The 24,672-nt window shown below is 48.5% G+C and overlaps 11 protein-coding genes across 11 annotated transcripts; 7 read left to right on the top strand and 4 right to left on the bottom strand.

Moving 5' to 3' along the window:
* The first annotated feature begins 1,442 nt into the window (after positions 1-1,442).
* F5891DRAFT_473419 (uncharacterized protein) lies at positions 1,443-1,881 on the top strand. The gene has a single exon (XM_041371950.1). The coding sequence runs from the start codon at positions 1,546-1,548 to the stop codon at positions 1,771-1,773; it is 228 nt and encodes a 75-aa protein (XP_041232191.1). The 5' UTR covers positions 1,443-1,545; the 3' UTR covers positions 1,774-1,881.
* F5891DRAFT_1003020 (uncharacterized protein) lies at positions 1,443-5,493 on the top strand. The gene is made up of 6 exons (XM_041360279.1): positions 1,443-1,899; positions 1,961-2,526; positions 2,586-3,541; positions 3,596-3,614; positions 3,676-3,901; positions 3,972-5,493. Exons 1-6 carry the CDS (start codon positions 1,788-1,790, stop codon positions 5,330-5,332), a joined length of 3,240 nt encoding a protein of 1,079 aa, XP_041232190.1. The 5' UTR covers positions 1,443-1,787; the 3' UTR covers positions 5,333-5,493.
* On the bottom strand, positions 5,494-7,738 carry F5891DRAFT_1003014 (uncharacterized protein). Its single transcript, XM_041360278.1, has 9 exons — positions 7,345-7,738; positions 7,273-7,294; positions 6,961-7,131; positions 6,741-6,906; positions 6,650-6,683; positions 6,344-6,602; positions 6,020-6,290; positions 5,948-5,962; positions 5,494-5,887 (listed from the first exon to the last, which is right to left on the bottom strand). Exons 1-9 carry the CDS (start codon positions 7,659-7,661, stop codon positions 5,682-5,684), a joined length of 1,461 nt encoding a protein of 486 aa, XP_041232189.1. The 5' UTR covers positions 7,662-7,738; the 3' UTR covers positions 5,494-5,681.
* Positions 7,739-7,907: 169 nt separating this feature from the next.
* On the bottom strand, positions 7,908-10,865 carry F5891DRAFT_941306 (uncharacterized protein; the record flags this gene model as incomplete). The annotated part of the gene is made up of 10 exons (XM_041374336.1): positions 7,908-8,002; positions 8,051-8,157; positions 8,212-8,335; positions 8,387-8,424; positions 8,486-8,539; positions 8,593-8,867; positions 8,915-9,409; positions 9,468-9,965; positions 10,073-10,556; positions 10,612-10,865. The coding sequence occupies 10 exons, from the start codon at positions 10,863-10,865 to the stop codon at positions 7,908-7,910; spliced, it is 2,424 nt and encodes an 807-aa protein (XP_041232188.1).
* A 1,235-nt stretch (positions 10,866-12,100) lies between these two features.
* F5891DRAFT_941213 (Alpha/Beta hydrolase protein) lies at positions 12,101-13,396 on the top strand (the record flags this gene model as incomplete). The annotated part of the gene is made up of 8 exons (XM_041374327.1): positions 12,101-12,284; positions 12,343-12,411; positions 12,458-12,527; positions 12,581-12,764; positions 12,821-12,905; positions 12,966-13,027; positions 13,089-13,251; positions 13,272-13,396. 8 exons carry the CDS (start codon positions 12,101-12,103, stop codon positions 13,394-13,396), a joined length of 942 nt encoding a protein of 313 aa, XP_041232187.1.
* A 658-nt stretch (positions 13,397-14,054) lies between these two features.
* F5891DRAFT_1002981 (uncharacterized protein) lies at positions 14,055-15,146 on the top strand. Its single transcript, XM_041360277.1, has one exon. The coding sequence runs from the start codon at positions 14,315-14,317 to the stop codon at positions 14,957-14,959; it is 645 nt and encodes a 214-aa protein (XP_041232186.1). The 5' UTR covers positions 14,055-14,314; the 3' UTR covers positions 14,960-15,146.
* A 63-nt stretch (positions 15,147-15,209) lies between these two features.
* Positions 15,210-17,116, bottom strand: F5891DRAFT_1002973 (vacuolar fusion protein MON1). The gene is made up of 10 exons (XM_041360276.1): positions 16,956-17,116; positions 16,780-16,894; positions 16,580-16,722; positions 16,442-16,523; positions 16,163-16,388; positions 16,062-16,131; positions 15,805-15,989; positions 15,641-15,752; positions 15,486-15,591; positions 15,210-15,384 (listed from the first exon to the last, which is right to left on the bottom strand). The coding sequence occupies exons 1-10, from the start codon at positions 17,103-17,105 to the stop codon at positions 15,323-15,325; spliced, it is 1,251 nt and encodes a 416-aa protein (XP_041232185.1). The 5' UTR covers positions 17,106-17,116; the 3' UTR covers positions 15,210-15,322.
* A 307-nt stretch (positions 17,117-17,423) lies between these two features.
* F5891DRAFT_941945 (SDHC, cytochrome b subunit of succinate dehydrogenase) lies at positions 17,424-18,168 on the top strand (the record flags this gene model as incomplete). Its single annotated transcript, XM_041374374.1, has 5 exons — positions 17,424-17,487; positions 17,540-17,579; positions 17,630-17,790; positions 17,848-18,030; positions 18,083-18,168. The coding sequence occupies 5 exons, from the start codon at positions 17,424-17,426 to the stop codon at positions 18,166-18,168; spliced, it is 534 nt and encodes a 177-aa protein (XP_041232184.1).
* Positions 18,169-18,298: 130 nt separating this feature from the next.
* Positions 18,299-19,901, top strand: F5891DRAFT_1002969 (smad nuclear interacting protein 1). Its single transcript, XM_041360275.1, has 5 exons — positions 18,299-19,082; positions 19,133-19,243; positions 19,301-19,352; positions 19,406-19,500; positions 19,557-19,901. Exons 1-5 carry the CDS (start codon positions 18,461-18,463, stop codon positions 19,613-19,615), a joined length of 939 nt encoding a protein of 312 aa, XP_041232183.1. The 5' UTR covers positions 18,299-18,460; the 3' UTR covers positions 19,616-19,901.
* A 1,158-nt stretch (positions 19,902-21,059) lies between these two features.
* Positions 21,060-22,514, bottom strand: F5891DRAFT_1002961 (Metallo-dependent phosphatase-like protein). The gene is made up of 6 exons (XM_041360274.1): positions 22,066-22,514; positions 21,980-22,001; positions 21,878-21,928; positions 21,701-21,823; positions 21,586-21,643; positions 21,060-21,536 (listed from the first exon to the last, which is right to left on the bottom strand). The coding sequence occupies exons 1-6, from the start codon at positions 22,290-22,292 to the stop codon at positions 21,253-21,255; spliced, it is 765 nt and encodes a 254-aa protein (XP_041232182.1). The 5' UTR covers positions 22,293-22,514; the 3' UTR covers positions 21,060-21,252.
* A 50-nt stretch (positions 22,515-22,564) lies between these two features.
* F5891DRAFT_941679 (uncharacterized protein) lies at positions 22,565-24,528 on the top strand (the record flags this gene model as incomplete). The annotated part of the gene is made up of 2 exons (XM_041374359.1): positions 22,565-22,828; positions 22,888-24,528. 2 exons carry the CDS (start codon positions 22,565-22,567, stop codon positions 24,526-24,528), a joined length of 1,905 nt encoding a protein of 634 aa, XP_041232181.1.
* Positions 24,529-24,672: the final 144 nt, after the last annotated feature.

Below are 24,672 nucleotides of genomic sequence, written 5' to 3'. Positions count from 1 at the left end.
CGGAATATCCTTGGAAGGGTTTTCTCGAAGATGCTCGCAATTCGCTTGGCTTTCTGTAAGATTGTACTCTTACCGACTGAGCTGTACCGTGGCTGGCCCAAATCACCCGCGTATAGAATGGCATACGTACGCTGTTGGTGTTTGAACGATTTTACGAGACAAACTTCCCTTCTGATTACGTGCAACTATGTACAAAGATAGGCTGGCACGTCAGTCACTCTCGATTAGGAGTAGCTTGACTCACGGACTCGCTAACTTGGCGTTTGTTCAAATCAGGATACAAGTTTGTGAATTAATTATGATGACAACACAGATAGGCTTACCTCGGGCACAGCAACAAATTGATGAAGAAGGCGGCGAACTCGCTTGGCATAGTATCCATGTCGTCTGACAGCACGTCGAACGACCCCCGGCAAACTAGACATTGACAAGCACAGGAGTCACACAGGGGTTATCATCCAAGCTTGTTGCCAGCAGAATGCGACCAAAGTTTTCTGAAGCTCGTTCTAACCGATTTTCCCCAATAGTAAGGGCAGGAACAGTTACCAACCTAGTATTATGACCCTTCAGTTGTCACAGGTTGCTACCTCTCGTCCTTTATGGGCGCCAGCTAGCTGCTCTTAGTAGCCTCTTACTAGTCGGCCCGCAAAAGCGGAAATAATGAACCTTGATCCCCCCAACATGCGCAAGATAGGATTTCGATAACTTCATCGGGCCGTAGTGGGGGGGGCTATTGCCTAATGGTACTTACCTAGCCCTGACCCTCGATCTTGTGTGTGATTGGTCCAACTAGGAATGAACAATTAGAATTGATTTCCCCGAGCAAGTGTTTGACTAAAGTGGTGACAAGGCACTGATCTCCGTTGACTGGCGCCTTTTGGCCGAGGGACTCCCCAGTACAAACATTTAGTAACGCTGCCCACGATGACACACTTCAACATACCACTAGATACTTATCAACCAGGTACCGTGAAAGTAGAGCTGTCAAGTCTGATATCGCTGGTTGGACGGCCAAGGAGAATTCAAGCCAGGAGTACCACTAAATTTGTCGTCGACGAGGGAAAGGTACTGAGGGTTTGAAGTGTCGTATCCAACAGAAGCCCTGGACTGTCGGACAGGTTGATGAAGATGGTCGCTGGTTTCATGATGCGGCTATCTGTGTGCGCTGGCAAATGATCCACAGCTACTCATCCCGGTGTTTGGAGCTTACACAAGCAAGGAATTGAGTTGATCAGAACTATAATGTCTGATGGATTTGTGGGCGATCCTCGATTGGTATAGCGCAGTCTTCGACGTAAACGCTAGTAGTTAGCTTTGGAAAGTTCTGCTTCAAAGCTTCGAGAGAAACCTGAAAATAGGACAACCACGTGCCTGAGATTGCCGGCATGTTCCGATTAGGATCTGAGATACATCCAGCGAAATGATTTCTTAGAGGTCTTCATCAACTCTTCATCTCCTGGTTTTCACTCTTCTCTTACCTCCACAACGCATTAGTCCCGTATCCATCTTGTCTTGTCGCCCAGCAAACGCATTCAATTTTCAGTAATGCACTCCATATCCGACTTGACAACATTCTGTCGGAAGACGACCGGTGACGTCCCTCCGAAACTTGTGGTATGCATCCATTCCCTCTACTCGTTCACTGTTCATCATCTTTTTGTAGGGCGCGTCTACCACAGTCGTAGGATCGAAGATGTATCTCTTCGTGCGTTGCTAGTTGCTCTCTATCGTCTCTTTCTCATTAAAGCATCATATATTAGGGTGGGCGCCTAGTCACAGAACGCCGCATGGTCTCGGATCTATATGTGTTCGACTTGGAGACCTTCGTCTGGGAGAGAATCACACCATCTCCAGAGGACGACATCCCGGACGCACGATATTTCCATAGCACAGAGACCTGTGAGTTTCCCCGCCTGGCTAATTGTCGCCCAGCTCTTATGCAGATTGTATTTATCATAAGGGAACAATCAACTGATTGTCTTCGGTGGTATGGGCAGCACCCCGAACTCTAGTAATCCAGAAGACCTTTGTGTGCTCAATGACGTCCGTTTCTTCGACTTGTCAGTAATGCACTGGCTTCCCGCAACAGCTACTAACAGTGCCTCTGCGGAGTCTGCCGCGGAAACGTTGGTTCCAAAGCCTCGATATGCACATCTATCATCTGTGTCATCCGATCGTCTTTTCATCATCGGAGGCCAAGACCTATCGAATGTTTGGCTGGATGACATCTATGTGTACGATTTATTGGGTAGAGCCTGGGTTCAACGCCGAAACTTTCCCCACCATTGTGGTACCTATCGTAGTGTAGCCGTCTCTGCAAACCAACGCGTCCGAATACCGCAGGAGGAAGTCCACTCAACGGATACCACCACCATGTTAGGTCCCCCTGGAGCACGATTTCGGCCCGAAAAGTCCCCTCCTTCAGCTCAAGCATTCACCTCGTCCGATTCATTGGTCCATATGCCGTATTCAGCCCCCCCAACCGACAACTTTCCGAATGACATCAATCTGTACAGCAATTACAACGTAAGTTGTTAACCGTCGTGACCGCTTCGTTTAGGCCTGATGACATATCTGTCGCAAAGTTCACAGACGTCAAGCGGGAATTCGAGGTCTTTTCTCCAATGCCAGACACAGATTTCACAATCACAGATCGTTCCACAGATATGACAGGCACGTCATTCCCTCCAGGACTCCGTTTTCCTTCAGGTGCTATCCTGGGCACGCACTTCATCATTGCTGGCACGTACCTGGCACATACATACCAATCCTATTCTATCTGGGCGTTAGACATGCTGACCATGACTTGGTCACGTATTGACTCCGGGAGCGCCATGGCGACTGGCTCCTGGTTTCGTGCCTGTTTATGGGCAGAGGCGAATAAATTTATGATCTTCGGGAACCGGAATGGCAACCTCATCGAAGATTACAATCGCCGGCTTCTCAGTTGGGATCACGTTGCTGTTATTGATCTGGAGTCGTTTGGAATCTATCAGCCTCCACCTCTGCAAATCGATATACCAATGCAGGAGTTTGGATTATCAGCCCTGGAAGAGGGTATTCTTGCTGATTTTGAAATCATTTGTGACGACGGGCGCAAAGTCAAATGTTCGAGGAAGACTCTTGAGGATCGTTGGCCCTGGTTCAAAGATCAAAGGAACAAGTTCTTGGCGCGGGCCCAACAGGCAATAGAGATCTTGCCATCATCTTCCATGGACGTTGGGCTTCCGGACCTCCCTGGCGCACCAGGGTCCTCGGAAGCGCGTCCAGACCCACGTCTCACGCCACGCGCCTTCAACCTATCCGAACCTTATCCAATCACGCTCGCGTTATTGCAGTATTTTTATTCATTAGCGCTCATCACTCCTCTTCAACACGCACCTGCGGTGTTGAGCCAATTGCTGATCCTCTCGAGTACTTACCAAATCCACCACCTCGAATCCCTTGTAAAACATGCGATGCATCGGGCCCTTTCCAATTCAACTTCTGTAGGTGTGTATGAAGTCGCAACATTGTGTAGCTGTCGGAGCCTTCAAATTAGGTTTGTTTATCCAAAACCTCTTGACGGCATATTTTGACTTTTTTTTCCGTTCAGGGCACTCAAGACAGTTATGGTGAATATTTCGAACACGATAGGGTCTCTTGTCATGAGCTGACATGGTACTCAACTCCTAGTCTTACAGCCAGAAAAGGACCGGTCGTTCCCGCGCTGACAGTAAGAACGGAGGCGGTGGTCGCAACCCTGACCCCAGTGACAGCGATAACCCTGGTCGTTCGAGCGATACTGTCCCTACACCCAGTCGCAGCCGTGGCGGTGGTGTTTCGGACGCAAAGTTATCTAGCTCTCTCGATCAGCAGAGCAGTACTGGCTCGACAACAAGAGGCTTCACAGCTAATTCCAGTAAGCGATGCTTTTGAAGACCGTGAGTAAAAATGAAGCATTCTAATCCTGTGATTTGGGTATCATGTAGCTTTTCCCACTCGTGATGGATCATCATCATGTCAGAACTCGGCTGCCACCGCAACTGCGACAGTTTCTCAAGTAATACAGGTTTCACATAAGAACACACCTTCTGACTCTACGTTAACGCCGCGACGGAAACGATCCATGGCACGCAACAACAGAACATACAGTATCATTTCAGCACATACGGACTTTGAGATATGCGCCGTAGCCGACCTCCTGTCGCCTGCAATATCGCATCCACGTAGCTATGCCGAAGAGCAAGAGCGCGTTGGGGTCGCAATAGATGATGTCGATGATTTCCTTGATCCCAGCAATGGTATTCACACTGCTGGAAAGGCTCCTGCCATGCCGTATCTTCTTCTAGAGCACGAAGAACCTCTTTCGCCTTCCTTCGGATCCCATTCCATGACCAGCTCAGTCACTTACTCAGAGTCTGACTTTGATATCTCAGATGATTATTCTGGCTCTCCTAATTCTTCCTCCTACCCTGCTTTCCACCTTCCGCGCCGCTCAAGGACGCGATCACGTGCTAGCAACGGGCACGTAAGTGCCAGCGACAGCGATACACCATCCTTGTCGTCTTCAACGACGTCTTTCAGCTCGAATGCATCACCTCCTACCAGCCCTGTCACTCTCCAAACTCCCGTTGATCCTTCGGCTGTTGCCAACCAACAGCTCACCATCATCGAGGAGCGAACAGCTGAAGACCAGGACATAACTGGTCGTCACTATTCTGACTCGGGCAGCGTCGTCTTTTCACCCGATTACATAACACGGTCACTACGGAAGCCATTTGACACACGAACTCCTGACACGCGACCGAAAGGTCGCGTGTTCAATGTAGAACACCTGCGACTCAATGTCAATGTTCAACCCGCAGTCACCGACCGCTTTCCATCCATATCACCTGCACCTTCTTCGACCTTTGACGTCAGCTCACCCATGGGCAGCACCTTTTCCCCGACAAGTGCCTATACATCGATGACCAGCCCTCACCCTACGAAGCCATACTCTTCGAACCGTTTCCTCTCCCCGGTCACGAGCAGCAGCAAGGCTCCGAGCGTGCTTGAAAGCGCGTGGTCAGAGTCTCCAACTGCGAGCGTTGTAACATCCAAAACTGCTCGCAAGGAAGACAGCAAAGCAGAGAAGGCGCGGAAATTGGAGGAAAAGAAACGAAAGAAGGCCGAGGCTAAAGCTGAGTCCAAGGCCCGGACGGAGAGATTGGCGGAGGAGTTGAAGGAGCGCCAACGGCGCAAAGTTGCCACACTGGACAGGCAGTCATTGCACTCCCATCGGTCATTTGGCCGTGTTCGACGGCATTGGGATGGTGACATTTCTATGTACGAGGGTTTGGGCGCCCTCTGATTGCCGTTCTTGTTTTCATTTACTTTCCGCTATCCTTGTTCCTGGATTTTATCGTATATATATCATGTTCATTTTGCATACATTTACAACGTCGTCCTATCTGTCATTAATGTACCACGCAATGTACCGGATTAGTTCTCAAACCTATTGGAAACTCATTACAGCGGCTTTGAGGTGAAGATAACGATATAATGACTATTAGAATTGGAAAGAGAAAGGGACACATGAAATCCGTGGTGCCAATGACATCTGAGCTAGTCATAATCACGGTGAAGATTTTTTCACATGCAACCTGAACTCCGTCACAGTATTAAGCTCGTTGTAGTTACTAAGGTGAAGAGGGTGGTCCTCATAGTCCATCAATCAGAAAGGAGTTTGTAGGGAGATCTGTCACTGTTGCATTGCCTCGACTTTCCGCCATCTCCGGCTCTAATTGCCTAGCGGCATCGGCAGTTATAGCAGCAAAGACAGGCGGGCTGCCTTGAGTACCTGTCATTGATGCCTCGGTGGAAAAGACCGAATCTCCCGAAAAACGGGGGGCGATGATGTGATTATCTGGAAGCCAAAGCATTAGTACAAGGACAGAGAACAAACAGGGGTCAATAAGGAACTTACATTCCCTTGCATGCGCTGTAGCCAGCGTTGAGTGAACTTTGAACATGTTTCTCCAAACAACAATCCACTCACCGAGATCTTTCTGTCTGCTGCAGGAGGTGCCTTCCTTACAGTCAGGTCGACGCGTCACAGTTTCCTGGAGAAAACCCTTCTGCCTTTCTCGTATCCACCAGTCCTTGATGCCCCAGAGCATGACTTCTGTAGCACATTGTCTACATATCCTATTTCTCGGCGCATCTGGATTCTCATCAATCCCAGCGGTGACGCTGTGGATATCCACGAATAAGTCGAGCTCTATCAGGGGACGGAAACCATTAGGCTGGGAGAGGATGTGTGATGCAACCTACACCGCGTCAAAATTATGTAGGGCCGTGATCAAAAAGGACCATGACTAACCTCGCGATAAATATGCCGAGGTGAAATTTCTTGAGCGGTCAGGTAATCAAGCATGATATCGACCTCGACAGTATTATGATCGAAGCATCCATAAACTTCGGATGATTGGATGAGATCACCCAGGTCAGACATATTGTGAGGGTGTTGAGACAACAAAGGTGCCGCCAAGCAACGCCCTGGTACACCAACGCCGCAAAATGAGACCTGACATAGATCACATTTTGTTGTGGAAGGAGCGCGCAAGGCGAGAAGATTTTCGCTAATAGCCAAGGTAAGAGAAAGTCAAGTGTAGTGGCATTCACATACCAGTTTCCGCAAAACGCATGACCAGGCGGATTACCTAGAGTACATACAATTAAGATAACTCTTTAGTAATGAAAGTAATAACGCAACATACCGTCATCCAAGTGCCACGCACGCTCTGGATCGACGCCGTAATCGATGACGGGTTGAGGGCACCTCCAACCGAATGCATTATCAGGCGCACAATGAGGACAAGGGCGAACATAATCCGCGTTTTGATTTAGGTTGGGTTCCGGGGACGCCTCTCGTGGCGTTGGGATCTAGAAAACACGTGCTTGAGACATGTGAATGGACTGAATCCCTGAACTACGCACCCTCATAGAACATCCAGCCTTGTATACTTCATCCGCTTGAATTCGTTCTCGTTCAGCGCGCTCTCGTGATGGATCGGCACGCAAAAGAATATCGACGATCGATTGCAGTGGGCGTGATGGTGTAACGATAGTGGATACCCCTCGACATGCAGGACAATTCGTACCTCCGTTCTGCAGTCGGCAGTCGTTAGATCAATAGCTCTGTGACAACACAAAAATGGGAAAAGAATGAACGCGTGCAGCCAGCATGATTACCCGATGTGTCGGGTGAGCGCATGGTGTGCCACGAACGACTGTAGACCAAAAACTCACACGAATCCACAAAACGCAACAGCTTGACAGAGGTCAGCATTGGTATACGACTACATTCTGAAAGAGTCATACCTGCCGCAGAAGAAATGCTGACAAGGGGACACGACCACTGGTCGGTACACCAGCTCAGTGCAACAACCGCATTGAAGTTCTTGAGCAAGATCCTCTGCTAGGGCCTCATAATATGGTTTAGCGACAGACTTCTCGATATCTGGCCCATTTCCCAAATCTTCCTTGAACCGCTTCTTGCTCGTCTCGTCCTCAAGACCTTCGAATGAGGAAGAGGGCCCACGTTTCAGGGCTGAGCTAGAAGTGCCTCCACTGCGGGACATTGACAGCCCCATCATGGAGACGGATGTATCTGAATGTGAGGGTTGCAGTTCTTCCATTGTCCTTGAGAGTTTGAAGAAAGATGTGAATGTTGTGAAGAGCTTCTAAGGTCTTTAGTACTTAAACTTGAAGTCACTGACAAACAATCACTTTCTATTTTGGGCCTCATTCACTACATGTAGCGTCACTCAATTGCTTTTGGTGACAAACAAAAGGCATATTAGACTCGATACATAACGTGATAGAACAGTAGTGCGAGACTGAAGAAATATATTAGGGAATAAAAATCATTTGTGATTGGTACCCTACCATGCCGAACTTGGCAGGAGGTGTGGTCGTCTAGTACTCCTGCACGCACGCGCCAGCTGTTCGCGAAGCTTAGAGACCCTGCGTCGTATATCTGAAGAGCAACGATGAGAATAAGAGGCTCGTGCAAGTCAAACCATACCTTCGCAAGGCCAGAGGGCAATTAGGTAGTCTATAGGCTTGAAGAATGCTATGCAAACGTCAAGAGCAAGGGTCAGTGTATTATCGCAATCCCACAGAGCGAGTGCCCTGAAGCAACACCCCGTCGATAAGCCATACATAAGAGTAAGATGAAATGCTTACCGGCTGATCTGGCTCATGAACCAGAAAATGAAGAATGGCCTGTGCATGAGGGAGTGAGCAGCATGACCAGTCACTGCGTCCATCCCAAGTACAACGCGCTGGGCAATATTAGCCTGGTGAGATACTATTCGCAGGTCATCAATAGAGGAACAACGCGATGAATTAAGCAACTGACGCCATTCCCTGGCCCTGTGGAATAGTCCATTAGCATCGCTATATAAAACAGGACAAATCAGTGATCGATAACTACACTTGGTTGCATTTCAAGACTTACGCAGTGGCGACAGGGATAAACCGTTTGAATTCATGAGATACCGTCATACGAACGCTGCCACAATGAGCCATTGCACAGAAGTTCAAAGTAGTTCGTCCCTAGCTTACTTGAATAAAAACTCCCGACCTTGGAACAAGAAAGTCCTCTCCAAGTCACAGGTATGCGCGTCAAATGCTTGCTCTAACGCATCTGCCTCTAGCCACGCATCTACTGCAAAACGAGCCATTTCAGCATCGTTTGCACTCGGGGTGCGTCTGATTTGCAGGCAGCTATGCCAGAGAAGCATCGTTCGGTGAATCAATGCCCACACAGTGTCTTTCCCTGAATGATGGGATGTCATGCTTGATAGTCCTAGTGCCTCTCCAGGAAAGAGCAGCGCAAACTACATAAAATGTGAGTACCTGATTTACAAGGATCGCTGAGACTCACATTCGCGGGTTCCCTGAGGAAAAGTTCCGGAGGAACACGTTTCTCAGCAGTAGCGTATGAAGTGTGGCCGGCGATTAAGGCGAGGGCGCTCCAACATAATCGGCGGCACCCCTCTTTGCGGACCTCGGCTTCTGACCAGTTATCATCCCACGCAGGAGTGGTAACCCAAAGTGGGGTGTGCTCATAGGCAGCTGGCCAACGCTGGCCAAGCGTCATGGAAGAGCAGGAGCAGCCTTTCAAAGGATATTGTGACTGAGTGACACTAGGAGTAGCGAGCAAGCGGTCGGTCGGGTATACGGCCTGCCGAGGGGGGTTCCACGTATGGGGTGTAATCGTAGGCACAGATCGAGGCGAGAACTTGGCAGAATGTGGATTGTCGACATCAAGAAAAGTCAGCCCTAGGCCATGTATGATCATGTCAAGCATGAGTACAGCTGACGAGGACCGCTCCCTAGTGTATTGAGGATGGGGACAAATCTCGAAGAACGCCAGAAGCTAAGAGGTGATCGTGACACATGAACACTTATACAACGTTGCAAATGTATGAACTAACCCAGGCAGCTTGAGCGAGCGAATCATCTATCCAACGAGCGTTAAGGCTTGCCTCGAGATGACCTTGCGCAATATCTCGTAACCTAACAGCTCGGTCTCTCCCTTCCCTCCCGTTGCCCGCTTCTGAACTCTGAAATAATGCAGCAATAGCGAGAGCAGCCGGAAGCAGCGCGGGGTGCATCTGCTCCCTCTTTACGGGATTAAAGTACCTCCCAAGGAACTGAGGAACATTGATAAAATTGAACCAATAGTTAGATCCGCGGAATAGAAATTGGATATCTGCAGTGATTGACTCCGTAGCATGGCAACGTTGCGTCGCAGTTAGGAAAGGAAGGTATGATGAGGAAGTGTAAATGGCAAGAAGTGAATCCCACCATGTTTTACGGGTGAAATCAAGAGAGGGTTCGGGAGTGATGTTTGATGATTCGTCTGAAGTCTCACTGGTTTCATTGTCCAGTGAAGCAATGAATGCCCGAGGTGGGGGGCTATGGCCATATGACTCAAATAACTGAAAATCCAACTGAGTTGTAACACCGAAATCATTGTTTGTGTCCTTGATTCATAGGTAATGAGCGGACTTCGTCCAACAAGTAATTAAGTCGGTACCTCAGTGCTCGTCATGGTACGATATAGAACCTCATTATCTGAAGGTGCGACCAATGTAACTGCATCAGTGAGGATATTCAGCGGTAAGGGCTGAAACGAGTTCGACCCTATTGAACCCTCTACCGGAAAAGGAGACATGGCGGTTAATTGTGGGTCGATGACGGGTGGGGGGATATTAGGAAATGAAATGAGGGATTCGGGCTGAGGTTGATCGCTCTCCAAGTCGGTATTAGCCGTTTGGTCTGAAATGGTATTGGTCGCAGACACTTCACGCCTTTTTCTGCGCCGCCGACGGGATGCAGCAACGTCGCTCTCGCTTCCAACATGAGCATCCCGAGCCATTCGCTGTCGGGCGCCAGGAGTCTTGTCAGGACCCCGACGTTTTGGCACTGCATCGTATGTACATTCATCTCCACTCTTGGAACGTCGACTGCAATTGTGGCATTGGGGTTTCGCCCCGTCACAACGTATCTTGCGTGTCCGACTGCAGTTGTGATAGGTCAACGGTCAACTCAGTGAGGCTCAAAAAATGGACGGACCATTGGAGGCAAGCAACATAAACTCGAGCACGGGGTTTTCCCTGCGTGGTAAGTGGTTGATCTGGAGCGAGCTCAATTCGCGGCTTTTCACGACGAGTTCTGCGACCATCAGCAGTATCGTCCACTTCTTCGTCTGGTTGCTCAGGCGATCGCGAGGATCGAGATTCAGCATTCGACAGAGTAGGAGGGTCGTGAATCAAAGCGGAGCTGAGTTGGGACACAAAGTCTACCGTAGCGACTGGAGGGCGTGACATCATGCTAGAGCGATAATAAGAATCGGTCTCGGAGGCTAGCCGTGGATCTCGGGTTACATAGTCAAGCATGCCAGAGCTCGATCCATATTGAGAGCGGCTAGATGAGTCCAACTCAGATACATAGGTGTGGGAATGACCATATGATCCTGGAGCAGGAGAAGCGAAGTTTGGATTCATGTTAGCTCTGGAGTCTGGTGAATGTCTGGAAGGGGGGATGCCGGGAAGAGACATGCTGGTGATTGAAGGGAGTGATTCCGGGATTAATGCATCCTTCAACTGATATGGCTGTGAATTGGAAGGATCCGAAAGCAGTGTATTCCGAGTCTCGGAAGTGGTCTGCTGCGTGTGATACATAGCTCACGGAGTGGCACTCGCAAAGACGAACGAACGCCTTGTCGCGATGATGAGTGGAAGAAAGAAAGATGCGGAGATGTTCCTAGTTCCTTCAAAGGGGAATAACCTCCACCTGTTGATATGTGTTTTGTTGGGTGGGAATGGGGCTGAACATGGGTTGTCAGATCGGCTCGGAGGTCTGTTTCGCGCGACCGCCGTGACGACCCAAAAAGCAGCGCAATGAAACAGCAATCAGAGAGGTAAATTCTACAAGATCGAGGTCAGTAAAATCATCAACCACAGAAGAACGGAATATACGGGTGCTGTCACTTAAAGCTTGCAAGCGTCGGCATTCACTGTTGTTGAAGCACCTTCTGTTCTTCTTCCCACCTTAGTAATGTGGACTTCTTGGCATTACGTAAGTAAAACCATGGCGGCCGTTCAACGTTAACGTCTGACCTTTTCTCGATTCGGAGGTTTCTATTCGTCGGTCCTCGTGCTTAACCTAGTCCAACAGAGACAGCACATGCAATGTCTAGTCAAGTGACCACACGTATCTGGACGAGTCGCCTTATTTCGAGCTCAACAATTCCCAGAATGATGTTTCATCCAGAGTATCTGCGTGTGATGGGTTCATCCACTAATGTTTTTGTTGCAGCAGCTACTAGGAATAGTTGTAATACATGACACGAGGTCGCCTGTGCCCGTTTGCATGCATGCAGTCTATCCCTTCAAGCGCAGTTGCTGATCTAAAACACTCAGCGTACTTAATATCACGTTCCTTTGCAACATGTTCAGCAAAGCTGCTAACCACATTCCTCCCCTGGGACCCGGCATTCCAGTTGTTCATCCACTGCGCCTTGCAGTATATTATGTTTTTCTTTTCTTCCGCTTCGAACTTCATGCTGGCATGCATTTTGCAGGTTGCGGCGGTCTCTCATCGTGCACCTCCTGCAATACGTCGGGCGGATGTTTCAGTTGTCACTCAGATGTCGTCTAAGCAGCTGGCTGATCTGGCGCCATATACTCAATTTGCTCGTGCTGCTTACTGTTCGCCTACTATCGTAACTGGCTGGCAGTGTGGTCGTACGCAATCCCACCCTACTTTGTTTGGTTTGCCGCGACTCAATAATCGAGTTCTTAGAGGCTTGCGATGCGGTGCCTGACTTTGAGGTTTCTCTCACAGGGGGTGACGACGACAGTATCCAATATTGTACGTTCCAATAAAAATATCACCCGCCTTTCCAAACATTTCGCAGACTATGTTGGTTACTGGCCGACAGAAAATACCGTGATAGTTGCTCATGAAGGCACAGATCCAACCCAACTGTAGGTGTACACGCTTCACATCATACGACCTGAGAACTTATTGACCTACATAGCCTATCTGATCTCACTGATGCCGATGTATTGATGGAACCCCTGGACCCCACACTTTTCCCCGGTGTCGATAGCAGCGTTGAGGTTCACAGCGGATTTGCCAATGAGCACGCGCTAACTGCGAGCATAATCTTGAACGAGGTGAAGAGCCTGATCTCTCAGTATAACGCCAGCAGTGTCACGCTGGTCAGTATCGAGCATTTTGTCACCACTCTAAAATAACTTTGATATTTTGAGGACAGGTCGGACACTCCCTGGGAGCCGCCCTTGCGGAGCTTGATTGTGTGTTTATGGCCTTGAACCTTCCCTCTAGTATCGCTATCAAAGGTGTGTCCACACCAGTAATTTTACAGGGGGGCGCGGGATTTTCACAGCCGGAATTTTTAGGTGTGACATATGGCACACCCCGCGTAGGAAATCCAGCATGGGCCGCTCTTTTTGATTACCTGGTAAGCTTGATTCTCCCCTTCGGATCTTGTTCATTCACCCAATTACTAAAATCACGAGCAGATATCAGACTTCCAACGCATCAACAATGAGAAGGACATTATCCCGATCGTTCCGGGGCGCTTCATGGGCTTCTCACATGTCCAGGGAGAAGTCCACATTGTATCTGATGGATACGCAGTCCAGTGCCCAGGCGAGTACAAAATTGGCCTTTTCGGACATGATTGTTCATCCTCATCTATATAGGTGACGACGATGCCACGGATGCTCTGTGCACAATACAGAGTGTGCCCAACATCCTTGTGGGCAATATCTTGAACCACTTGGGTCCATACGAGGGGATTTATATCGGCACGATCTTTTGCACATGATTGACATGGACTTATATTATATCAGCTGAACGCTGGGATATTTGATTGGTTTTTATGAAGCAAGCATGACTGAATGCAGGCACGGGTGCAATGGGGCCCACCTCTACCATGTGGCATTGTCTCCCTAATACCACCAGCATGCTACGAGAACGCACGCACTTGTTAAGAGGCAGGACATATACGAGCATTGGAGCCTCGAGGCATGACATTGTAGTTGCAATTTTGACTTAAATTGATGTTATATTTACCATCTTGGCTGCAGCTGAGTGTTGTTGTTCAGTAGACGGTCGCCTGTGAGTAGGCTGTACGAGTGTGTATGCAGTGGCCCGAAAACGGTAGTCAATTATTGTATTCTCACCTTTTCATGGAAAGTCAAGTTCAAGAGTGAAAATCTACACTCAGTGAGGTCCACGGGTTTCATTGACTAGTACTTAATTCATTGAGCTCCTTCATGGTTTTGGTGGGTGCCTAGCAGCACAAGGATCTTGACCTGGTACGATGAGTGAATGTCAAGGCGTGTTGCTTAGCAATACCGGTCAAGATGGACATCCACAAGTTGAAGAACTTGATACTGTACGTTGAATCGTTGATAGCAGAATCACATCGGATTACATTAGCAGTCATTTGCCAATGCAAAATGAAATAAAAAGACTATGGACACAAAACATACTGGCAGGAATGGGGACTGGCGCTGGCGGCGTCATGTGATAAGATTGAGTTCGGTTGACAAGTCATTGGAACAAAGTATACTGAGTCGCGTTTGTTTTGCACGCAAACTCATTTTGTCCAGTACTCATAACCATTCCGCCTACGTGCCTGCCGAGCAGAACCCCTTGCAATGCTGAATACCATTTATAATATTGGAATTCTGAATAAGCGGCGCATGGTTGACATGAGGTATGGGTTACTTACTGTTCGATGCATGCCCACCGCAACACTGAGGATCTGCTTTTCAAAATGGTGCAGAGATCATTCCAGAAAGACAACAGATACAGGATCGGGCAGTCCTCAAGACGTCGCTATAACCGTTGCAATATGTTTCGTTGGCTCCTAAACATATGTCTCGAAAACTTACCCGAACGCAAATGGGACCAAGTCGTCATGTTTTTATTCCTCTGCTCTCTCTTCCCCTTCTTTCATGCACTTCTCGGTATAGGGGGAGAAGTCGAGCAACATGCGAACCGCCCAGCGAAAGCAACTGGCGAGCCTCCAAACAACTCACAGGGGAATGACACAGGCAAAGCCGCTCTCTTCAGAAACCAGCTGCTTGCGAGTGACGCAAATCCGGGCTACCCAGTCGAGAATTCTGAGCACATCGCGCACCTCACACGCGCGCCCATTGCATTGGCACCACAAGATGCATTTCCTGATCCGACCTCTCCAATTACCCACTCAGACGTGGCCTCTTCAGTGCCTTCAACGTCCGCGTTCGCACAGACACCTGAACCTCGTGCTCCGGTCTGGTTTCAGGGAGACAAGTGGGATGACATGCCCGGGCCGTATGACCCATTCCATCTTGAATTCAACGGCATGCCTTGGAGTACATCGACAAAAGCAATCTAGATAGTCGCAGCACAAAGAACTCGGAGCATCAGGCGAAAAGCAGAGGAAGTTCAGGAGGTGTCGAGAAAATGTTGGCGGGTCCCAGATATCCAAGACACCAGACTCGATCAGCGAGCGTGCACTTGTTTTGATTATTTCATCTTCCACGTACTGTGTTGTATTTAAGATGTTCTTAAGATGTTCTTCATGAGTCTCTCCGTACATTGTACGTGTCGATGTCTATTGTCAATGGGTCAACTTCAACGGGAAGCATGTTTCTGATGGGTCAGATTGATGCAGAGATCTCGTAGTTATACTAAGCAAACATTAACCGAAGAACACCCGATGCCAATGCATGAGGGTATTGTCTCATCAGTACGCCCATTAAAAAACCGGGGCATCCCTCAGGAAAAGTTGACCTTCCTCTTTCTTCACCCACCGAGTAACTGCGTTTGCAGCATTTTTTTTTTTTTTTTTTTTAATTCAGATTTAATGTCCTATGGAGAGAAGTACTCTAAGGAGGACAATACTAGCTAGTCGAGGGGACCCCCAGTGTCCCCTATCGCATCTCTGGGCGCGTTTGCAGCATTGATCACCGCAGCCTTGGGTAACCGTGGCGATAAGACCATATACAATTCGAACGGTTGCGTTATCTGAAGTCACAAGATTAGACCAAGCGGTGTTGAGCAGCCAAACACTTGCCCAACCCATGACTATTTCCTTTTCCGTACGAATGTATTGTAGCTTGAAGTTTCCTGTTTGCCCAGATTTTGCGTGTATGGCGTCATGTACGATCTGGTACAATGTGACTATCCTATTTTCCGTGGTTGAGCACGCTGCGAATGAAGAGTTCTAGGACCGATTACCTTCTCTTCGCATCGAGGGTATCATAAGGCTCCTCAAAAGCCGGTAAGGTAATTTGAACATGCGGCCTCGACTTATAAACAAAGTGACGCAATCCAGGTATCCCCAGCTGAGAGGCAAAGTAGCGTGTTTTCCCGGAGTCGACAGCTCTGGCCAGCGTGTCGAGGGATCCATCGTCATTTAATTTCTGGGGTCAATGTCAGCGACATGAATGAGCTTAAGGTAAATAGTCTAGCACACCTGAGTGACGATGTCGCACCATGCTCGCAGTCTCGAACTCTGACCCTCCGCTGATGCACACAAGTCCAATGCCAGAATCTTCTATGAGCCTGATTGTGTGCCGTGAAGGGGTACCACGACGGTTCTCGGCAATGACTGGCGCCAGTGATATCTGCACTTTCATTGTTCTCGAGTGTTGTCCTCTGATGAAAATTATAGTCTGTGTCAGGGCGATGTAAAAAAGTGATATATGCGTTGACAAAACCAGCGGGGTTGAACTTCGGTAGACAAACTGGAATCCATGATGCAGATGCAGGCGAGTTGACTATAGATGGAGAATAAACGGTATTGACGAGAATGTGTATGTCTGCAACAAGTATATATGAAGGTCGCACGTCAGAATAGAGAGAGGGTACGTGCCAGCAGGGTGTATTGAATGCTTTTTAGGTCGCACCAATGTTATGACCTGACCCCGTGCGACTAAAATGATGTAGAGGGTATCCTGGAGCCAAATTCTCATTAACACTTCGATCCTTCACGTGCAGCAGAAGGTTTGACCTTCATCTTTGAGGTCGGTACCAGTGCTTCAGCAACACGCGCTCGCAAGCTCTGATCCAACTGTAGACAATTCAAGGAAGAAGTCGCCATTGCAAGGTCGAGTTCCATTCGACCTAACAACGAAAACAAAAATGGTTCCGAGCCTATTTTTTGGGCAAGATCAAAAAACTTCAAGGCACAATGAAGGTGAATTATCGTACCGTCTAATAACCTACGTAAGTCAAAGTTCGTGCGACGCTCGAAGATGCGTCTCAATTGGGATGCCGTGACGATGCTCAGTATTTGTAGATGTAAATACTCGAGGTGTGAGCGAGTCTTTCTGGTCCAAATTAATCGACCCACGAATAAATATCCAAAACACGAGGCCACCACTCACGACAGACTCTGGCTCACCCCACGATGATGCGCAAACATAATACAGGGGAGACCGAAGCAGGAAGGTTATCCGCAATCTTCCGGCATTTATACAGCGTAGCTTATCGCCGTCGTCGAGGAAGACTGACAAAAGCGCTTGAACTATGCCCATGATAGAGGATAGATTCTCAACGTCCACGGTCCTGCCCATCAGGGCGACTAAACAGTGATTATCATCATTGGACCTCACTGAGTGCATCAATAGCCTCACCTAGTGAATACAGGTTTTCCAGCGTCGGTAAGTACAAAGTACTCTCGAGGTCTATATGAGGTCATGGTGGTCCACACCGCACAGTAGACTCGTGACCTGGTCCCGAGCCTATACCGCACAGGCAAAACGGGATCACTGGAAACCCCGATATATATATTTCCCACGATCCGGTTCCGTCTATCGCCGTTAGTTTCCACAAATCACTTTTCCACCTTCACCATGATGTCCGCTCGCATTGGGCTTGGTTCTGCTACGAGGAGAGTGGCGTTCGCTCCAGTCATTGGTAAGTGCGCATCATAATTCATGAAAGTGGTACGATTACATACTTGTTACAGGGAGAAACCAAACTGTTTTGCGTACATTGATTCCCAAGCGGTAAGGATAATTGTCGTGATTTTGAACTGTCATTTTTGAATGCATTTTAGTGGTGTGCAGATACAGTCCTTGCCTCCATCAGCTTCGGAAGAGATTCTAAATGCTCAGCGTCTTAAACGCCCTTCCAGCCCTCATTTCACAATCTACCAACCTCAGCTGACATGGCTTGGCTCAATTGCAAATCGTGTAACTGGCGGGGCACTCAGCGCGCGTATGTCCCGATTCCTCACGAATGACTGAAATGTGGTGTAATCATGATATCATACAGTCCTATATGGCTTTTCGTTGGCATACCTCATTGCTCCAGACACTTTCGATAGCGCTCACATTGTTGAGTTCGTTGCTGGGCTGCCAGACTACGTGAAGTACACCGGCAAGGTTATCCTGGCTGCACCTTTCACTTTCCACTTCTGGAATGGTCTCCGACACTTGAGCTGGGACATGGGTAAATGTATGTCACCTATGTCTTGTTTTGTTAATGACTACTCACGTGGTTCTCAAAGTTTTGAGTCTCAAAGGAGCATACAGGGCTGGCTATGCTGCTTTAGGGGCTACGGTTATATCTACGGTTGCATTGGTTTTGATGTAAAAGTCTTGTTTCAACTAGTGGCAAGTCACTTGATTGTCACGACTCAAGAGGGTAGCATGGCCAAAACCTGGAGTCTTTGTGAAATAATTGTATTGGACACTATTTGTCACCCACGTGCACGTTATGTCTATTGTCAAAATGGGTTAACGTTAACGTTCAACGGCAAATTGAATGAAGCATGTTGATGACTCAGCAAGAAGGACTAAGTACAGTCTTAGAGTACTTTCACCTCATTGAAACTCGCAGTTGTTCCAGTTCTTAGAGCCTTGCACTGCAGATTCCAGAACTACTTATGCCTCGCGACACCTCAGCCTCACCGAGAAGACGGTTCCGTACCCGAGGAGAAGAAGACCGTTCTGGAAGAAAAGGAAAGAAAGATTATCCTAGAATGGAGCGTGCAGACTATGAGCGTGATTCAGACAGGCGAAGGAATAACGATGACGATGATAGACGTGCCAGACATGATGATTATCGTAGAAGAGACGGTCATCGTGACCGTGATCGTGATTCTAGAAGGCCTAACCGCGAAAGGGACAGAGAAGGTCAAGATGACCATGACCGGCCCAGCAGGCCCAACCGCGAACGGGGTAGGGATGGTCGAGATGACGGTGACCGACCCAGCAGGCGCCGAAGTAGAGACTTCGCAGCCTCGTCTCGTCGTTCTGCATCCCCAAAACCACCATCTTCTATTCAACCCTCCGCTCCCCCACGCTCTAGCTCTCAGTCCAAGTCCCCTCCACCTATCGACAAGGCCAAACCCAACTTTGCTAATTCTGGGTTGCTGGCTGCAGAGACAAATGCTGTCAAGTTGACTGACGGCACGAGCACAATCCTAAAATATAACGAACCCCCGGAAGCAAGAAAGCCCACTCTGGGTTGGAGGTTGTACGTGTTCAAAGGAAGCGAGCAACTTGGTCAGTGCTATATGTTTCTCTTCTGATACCCAGTATTGACTTTTAGGCAGAATTACTCCACATTCATCGCCAAAGCGCCTATCTAATTGGACGTGATCGTACCGTCACCGATATCTTAATCGAACATCCCTCCTGCTCGAAGCAGCATGCTGTGATCCAGCGTGAGTAGCAGTATTTATCTAAAATTCTAGTTGGCATCTTATTTACAACAACTCTAGATCGTCAGGTAATGGAGAAAGATGAATTCGGCACCTCAAAATCGAAGAACAAGTGCGTGTTATTATGTTTGCTCTTGTGGCTATCTCTTACAACTGAGAATACAGGCCTTTCATCATCGACCTAGAGTCTACAAATAGTACACATGTCAACGATGAGGCCATTCCGACATCACGGTTCTACGAACTCAAAGCGGGTGATGGTGAGTGCTTCTCATTCCACATGAGTATTTTTATTCACCTACAGAACTTGTTGCAGTCATCAAATTTGGATTGTCAAATCGGGAATACGTCCTTTTGCATGACGATGCAACCTGAGGTACCTATGCCTGGCAACGCAATTTCAGGCAGTACACAGAATGTTGAATCATTATACTTTGGCTTGTATATAAGTTAGTTCTTGTTGGATTCCCTCCGAGCTCACTTGCTTTTAGACGATTCGACATCAGGTGTGAGGGGCTGAGCTGTTTTTCTTTAAGCAATTATATCCCTTGTCTCACGAGTTCTTGTGACGGCATGAAGATCAGATGATGCGCGGCACCTCCGTCCGAGGGAGCACAACAAACTCATGAGACGAGTGCGACGCCCAGCTCTAAAATTCGAGGTGCGTCAACGACATTTCGTGTTTTGATTGCTAATGGACTAAAGACATATGCGGGTCGTATGTTATAATCCCAACTTCGAGTCAACATGTGAGCCAGGAGCAACCATAGTGTATCAGCTGAAACCGCAGCGAGGGCCCGAAGGTGTCCGTCTTTCTCGAACTCTTCAGAGGACCGATGGTGGATCACTTAAATCTTGATGGTGCAACCTGCAGGCATGAGAATTGTGGTGCCTCCATGCATGAGCTTCACTTGCAGAAATTTTTTGGAGGATAACTCACCAGTCATCTAACATATATAAGCACGAATAGCCGCCGGCTCGTTGTCAATGGTGTCCACCCCTTCATGCTATGCTGCTCATTTGCAATCCTTTCTCCAAGTTGCTCTTCCATTTTGTTTCACGACACTATCAGCCATACATGGATACCATCTACACCTTCCAGCACGCAGTACAACACTGACGCAAGCTCACATCCTGTTACCACTTCTCATTGCTCCTTTTTTCGTTCTTTCGTTCCAGTGCTATATGGCGACCACCTGTACTTTTCATGAATTGGTCGCTATCCAAAATGGATCTAGGTATCATGACAATACGACAACAAAAACTAATGGATACATCGTTCCACCTGATGGTGACTTGACGGTACCATTTAACGCATGCTCGCGCTATGAATCCATGATTAGTTCTGCAGTGACCGATGATGGCACTCCTACTCACACTTTACCTCTATATGCAACACTGTCCTCCTGTTACCCACTATTGTCTCACTTTACCCATGCTATTTTCACAGGGACCAATAGAACCTCTCGGTGACGACAATCGTGCGTTGCCTATTCTCATCGTGGGTGAAACAGGCATTGACAAAGCTCTCCGCGCACACTGGCTAATGGGCTTGCGCTTGCCTCGAACGTGCTTTCTTCTTTCCACAAAACCTGTTTTGCGACGAATTCAACGATAAAATTGTAATCACTAGCTTGGCGACTACCGCGAGTACGAATAACAGCTCTACATCGTCGATTCTTCAAAGTTCAACTGCTCAAGAACCACTGTATTCCACGAATCACGTTTTATTCTCATCCTTACTGCTCCTGTTGGACAGTGAAACGCAAACAGATTCCTGAAAGGCTGTTAAGGTTTCACTCTCTCGCACAGTTCTCGATTTCAGAATAGATCCTTTTGCTCATTGGTCAACCGTATGTCCCGTGTCAAAAGTCGTCGAGTTTCAAGAGGAAACGAAGAGAAATTGGTGCAAATATAGTGTACCAAACACTGCCTTTGTAATAAAGCAACGACCAAAGGTCACCGCTTGTTTATACTAAGTGTACATGATATCTGCAGTCCAAGGTGTTCCGTCAATTCAGTAGGTCCACGACGATTGCCTTCTTCGTCACGGCCATGGCCGCATTCACGGACACCCTGTCGACCAGTCTGAATGGGTCATGCGTGTTGATTTGCGCTCCAGCACATTCATGGATGTGGCCAAAGACATGCAGCCGGCAGTTATGCAGCTCCGCTAATTTGTTCGACAGCACATGGCATCCAGCGTGCTTGCCCTTCCTTGTTCTGTCCAAAGTCATGAAAGGAGGTGTATGTGTCATCAGGATATCCGTATCGTTGGGTATACGGTTATAAATCACTAGAGAATGGTCAGAACCCGCAAACATTGATCTGGCCCAAAAACATACCTCGTGCTTCATCTGGAGTTTCGTACTGAAATGACCCTAGAGCGTATAGCGGAGCAGCCTTGCATGTGAATCAGTTCCATGAGGTACCGGCTTCGCAGGAGTGACTGGTGCTCACCGGTGATCCATAGATCTTCCATTGGCGCCCCGAAGATGACATGAATCGAAAGGGTTCATGCTCAATGTAGTGCAAACCTGCTGCTGTTTGACTCCGTACATAGGTCCGTGCTTGCTGGACCTCCTGTTATCTATTCTCTGGATAGCTCGACTAATGATTTGAGAAATCCATACTCACTTCTGGCGGGAGGCCATATATTGGCTGAGCCCACATCTCGTCAAGACAAAGCTAAAACAGTCTGGCCTGAAATCTGAGTCATGTTGCTAGCTTAGGACGTACGTCATGATTGCCTGCGACCATACTTGGCCCATTGCAAGTTAGCATAATGCGCCTGGAACATCATCGAAGTACAAATGCCAGCTTACATCTTCACGGGGTGATCCAATGATTTCAACCATTCGACTGTGACGATCAATTGCGAAAGGCTACCCCAGCTACTCAAGTCACCAGCATGCAGCAGAACGTCACCGGCGGGTATGTGAAAGGTGTGAGAATGGGTGTCTGAGATGCAGACAAAGCGAGTCCAATCGCTGCCTGGGTGAGGAGGGATGATGTCGGCCCCCTGCCTGTAAATACGCACGGTTTCAGTCATTGGGATCACGGTGGACACGGCGGTCTAGTCTACTATATGATCGATCTTTCCTGAGGGAGCGATGGAAACAGAATGCCTGGAATGTATGACTTTGGAAATCGTATGTTGCCCAAATGCAAGTCAATCGATCAAGCTAAGTTCAAGAGCGAAGAATGCATCCTACTAGAGCCGATACGCACGTGACGCCGTCATCTAGACCAAGTCTAGACTTATCGCTTATGCCCGAAAAGAACCGTAGGTCACATTTCTCCTGTGTCATTCCACTCATCGTGATGTCGAGTTTCACGCCAAATCATGCCCTCCTGAACCCAAAATTCGAGGGTTACAAACTCGAAGTAATCCCACAAGAAGACACTGTGACGCGTTTCGGGCTCGAATATAGACCCACACAAGTGGCTAATTCTGGTCGATCTCCACTGTCTTTCAAGGAGGTCCAGAGCAGGATCACGCATAACCACCTGGCCATGGCAAACAACAGTAGCAGGTGTCTATACATTGACTCGGAACATCGCGTTATCCTTGTCGACCTCACGAATGTAGGCTTTTGTGATACCACCTTTTGTTCCACCATGAGTCTCACATCGTGCACAAGTAGGACAGTCACACACCATCATTCACTGTCGTTCATGCACTTCCTACTCCAATTAGTGCTCCCGCAGCTGTGCAGATCCATCGCGAATATCCATCAGCAGTGTTTCTTGACGCACAGACCGCATTCATCGCCGACGGTCAAGGGGCACTTTACATCCTTGGACTTCCTGCAGAAGGAGTTGCTACTACCCTGGGCTGCTTTGAGCTTTCTGATCACACGCAAACTCCTCATTTGGCTCCGACTCCATTCCGCATCCACTCTCTCGCCAAGTCATCTGATAATGTAGCTATAGCGCTTCTATCTTCTCGCTTCTATGGAGACCCTGAAGCTGCTCCAACGCAAACAGTAACAAGTCACGCGTCTGAATTTGACGTCTGGGCTGCGAGATTCTCGCTGCCTTTTCCAAGTCAGAACGGCGATCTCGCCCCCATTGACATTCTTTGGAGGAGGCGGGGGCAGGATGTACCCATATCCATGGATTATGATAACTCTCGAAAATGCTATCTTCTGGCTGGTAGCTCCGTCTATCGTGAGCTCAACCAGCCAGCCCCACCCTCGTACGAACCCTCGCCAGATGAAATGGCCCCTATTCCGCGTCTGGATGAAAAATTAGACGTAGAGACTCCCGCCAGACCTCCATCATATTCCTGGACACAGACATCCGACTCCGTGACAGTGGCCTTCCCTCTCCCTGCAACAACCCCAACATCAAGCATCAAAGTGACGTTTTCCCAAAAGACCTTGACGGTACACGTCCAGAGCACATCACATGTTGAAGGCGTTTCCCTTCCCCACTATTCTGCCCAACAGCTCTGGGACGGCATTCAAACCTCCACCAGCTTCTGGACTTGGGATCGCGAGGGAGAGCACTCATTTGGATTGCTCACGTTGCATCTGGACAAACAGCATGAAGATGCTCGATGGATGCATGTATTTGCATCTGCGGGTACACCAGGTGGAGAGGAGGAAGTTACAGAAACCCTCGACCCTTCGGAGCTCAACCTCATCAGAGAGTCTTTGGAAAAGTACACAGCCGCACTCCAAAGTGGGGAGGATATGAGCGGGCTTGGACTGGGCAGAGGGGTACCAGCGCTTGCTCAGGGAGAAATGGATGAGGAAGTCGACTCTTCGGTTGGACGAGTGGCATTCCTGACGTGGGTGGGTGAGGATGGAGGGATCCCTGTATGGTCATCTGGCGCTGGTGATTCTGCATGCAACGTTCTGTCAATCGATCTTCCTGGATCGGGTCCTGGAGGATCTATGGTTGTGAAGAATGGTATTGATGGTGCCCTGTTCACCCTGGATGAGGCACAGACTACAGGTTCTTCGCCCACTTGGACGCACAGCGCGACCTTCTCGGCGCTCGCCTTTGTGCTCGCCTCTAAGCAGGATACACGCTTCACGTATCATGTCTCATCGAAAGCGGTTTTGGCTTTCGAGAACGGCAGTAGGGATCGAGGAGGGAATGTATACATCTACCGCGGTGGGCATCCGGGTCAAATTTGGGAAAAACAAAGTGTATTGAAAGTTGGCGATGGAAGCGCTGGTTCTTTGTTAGGTGTCGGCATGTCCAAAACGGCGCAGGGGCACACGATCGTCTGTCTATGCGAGAACGAGCTAGTCGTGATGCACAACATCTTTTGAATAAAATTGGAGGAAAGTACAGTGGACAGCCTGTAGTTCGAAGTATAATACTTGTGATACTACAGGAGGGAATCATGACCGTCAATATTTGAAGGCGACGGTAAGGAAAGATAGTAATAGACGAAGCACAAGGTAACACACAAC

The sequence above is a fragment of the Suillus fuscotomentosus genome (assembly GCF_016647785.1).
Source record: "Suillus fuscotomentosus strain FC203 chromosome Unknown F5891scaffold_4, whole genome shotgun sequence".
Classification (NCBI taxonomy): domain Eukaryota; kingdom Fungi; phylum Basidiomycota; class Agaricomycetes; order Boletales; family Suillaceae; genus Suillus; species Suillus fuscotomentosus.
Note: the sequence above shows the minus strand (reverse complement) of the source record. Positions and strands in the feature narration are given on the sequence as shown.

Coding starts and splice junctions, on each gene's coding strand:
- F5891DRAFT_1003020 (XM_041360279.1), top strand. CDS start 1,788: ATGGTCTCGGATCTATATGTGTTCGACTTGGAGACCTTCGTCTGGGAG. Junction 1,900..1,960: donor TTTCCATAGCACAGAGACCT/GTGAGTTTCCCC, acceptor ATTTATCATAAG/GGAACAATCAACTGATTGTC. Junction 3,902..3,971: donor AGGCTTCACAGCTAATTCCA/GTAAGCGATGCT, acceptor GGTATCATGTAG/CTTTTCCCACTCGTGATGGA.
- F5891DRAFT_1002973 (XM_041360276.1), bottom strand. CDS start 17,105: ATGGGCATAGTTCAAGCGCTTTTGTCAGTCTTCCTCGACGACGGCGAT. Junction 16,132..16,162: donor GCCAGTCATTGCCGAGAACC/GTCGTGGTACCC, acceptor GCACACAATCAG/GCTCATAGAAGATTCTGGCA. Junction 15,385..15,485: donor TGCGATAGGGGACACTGGGG/GTCCCCTCGACT, acceptor CTGCAAACGCAG/TTACTCGGTGGGTGAAGAAA.
- F5891DRAFT_473419 (XM_041371950.1), top strand. CDS start 1,546: ATGCACTCCATATCCGACTTGACAACATTCTGTCGGAAGACGACCGGT.
- F5891DRAFT_1003014 (XM_041360278.1), bottom strand. CDS start 7,661: ATGGAAGAACTGCAACCCTCACATTCAGATACATCCGTCTCCATGATG. Junction 7,295..7,344: donor CAGCATTTCTTCTGCGGCAG/GTATGACTCTTT, acceptor ACCTCTGTCAAG/CTGTTGCGTTTTGTGGATTC. Junction 7,132..7,272: donor GTTGCGTTTTGTGGATTCGT/GTGAGTTTTTGG, acceptor TGCCGACTGCAG/AACGGAGGTACGAATTGTCC.
- F5891DRAFT_1002961 (XM_041360274.1), bottom strand. CDS start 22,292: ATGACTGAAACCGTGCGTATTTACAGGCAGGGGGCCGACATCATCCCT. Junction 22,002..22,065: donor TTGGATCACCCCGTGAAGAT/GTAAGCTGGCAT, acceptor CAATGGGCCAAG/TATGGTCGCAGGCAATCATG. Junction 21,537..21,585: donor AACTCCAGATGAAGCACGAG/GTATGTTTTTGG, acceptor ACCATTCTCTAG/TGATTTATAACCGTATACCC.
- F5891DRAFT_1002981 (XM_041360277.1), top strand. CDS start 14,315: ATGCATGCCCACCGCAACACTGAGGATCTGCTTTTCAAAATGGTGCAG.
- F5891DRAFT_1002969 (XM_041360275.1), top strand. CDS start 18,461: ATGCCTCGCGACACCTCAGCCTCACCGAGAAGACGGTTCCGTACCCGA. Junction 19,083..19,132: donor CAAAGGAAGCGAGCAACTTG/GTCAGTGCTATA, acceptor ACTTTTAGGCAG/AATTACTCCACATTCATCGC. Junction 19,244..19,300: donor GCAGCATGCTGTGATCCAGC/GTGAGTAGCAGT, acceptor CAACAACTCTAG/ATCGTCAGGTAATGGAGAAA.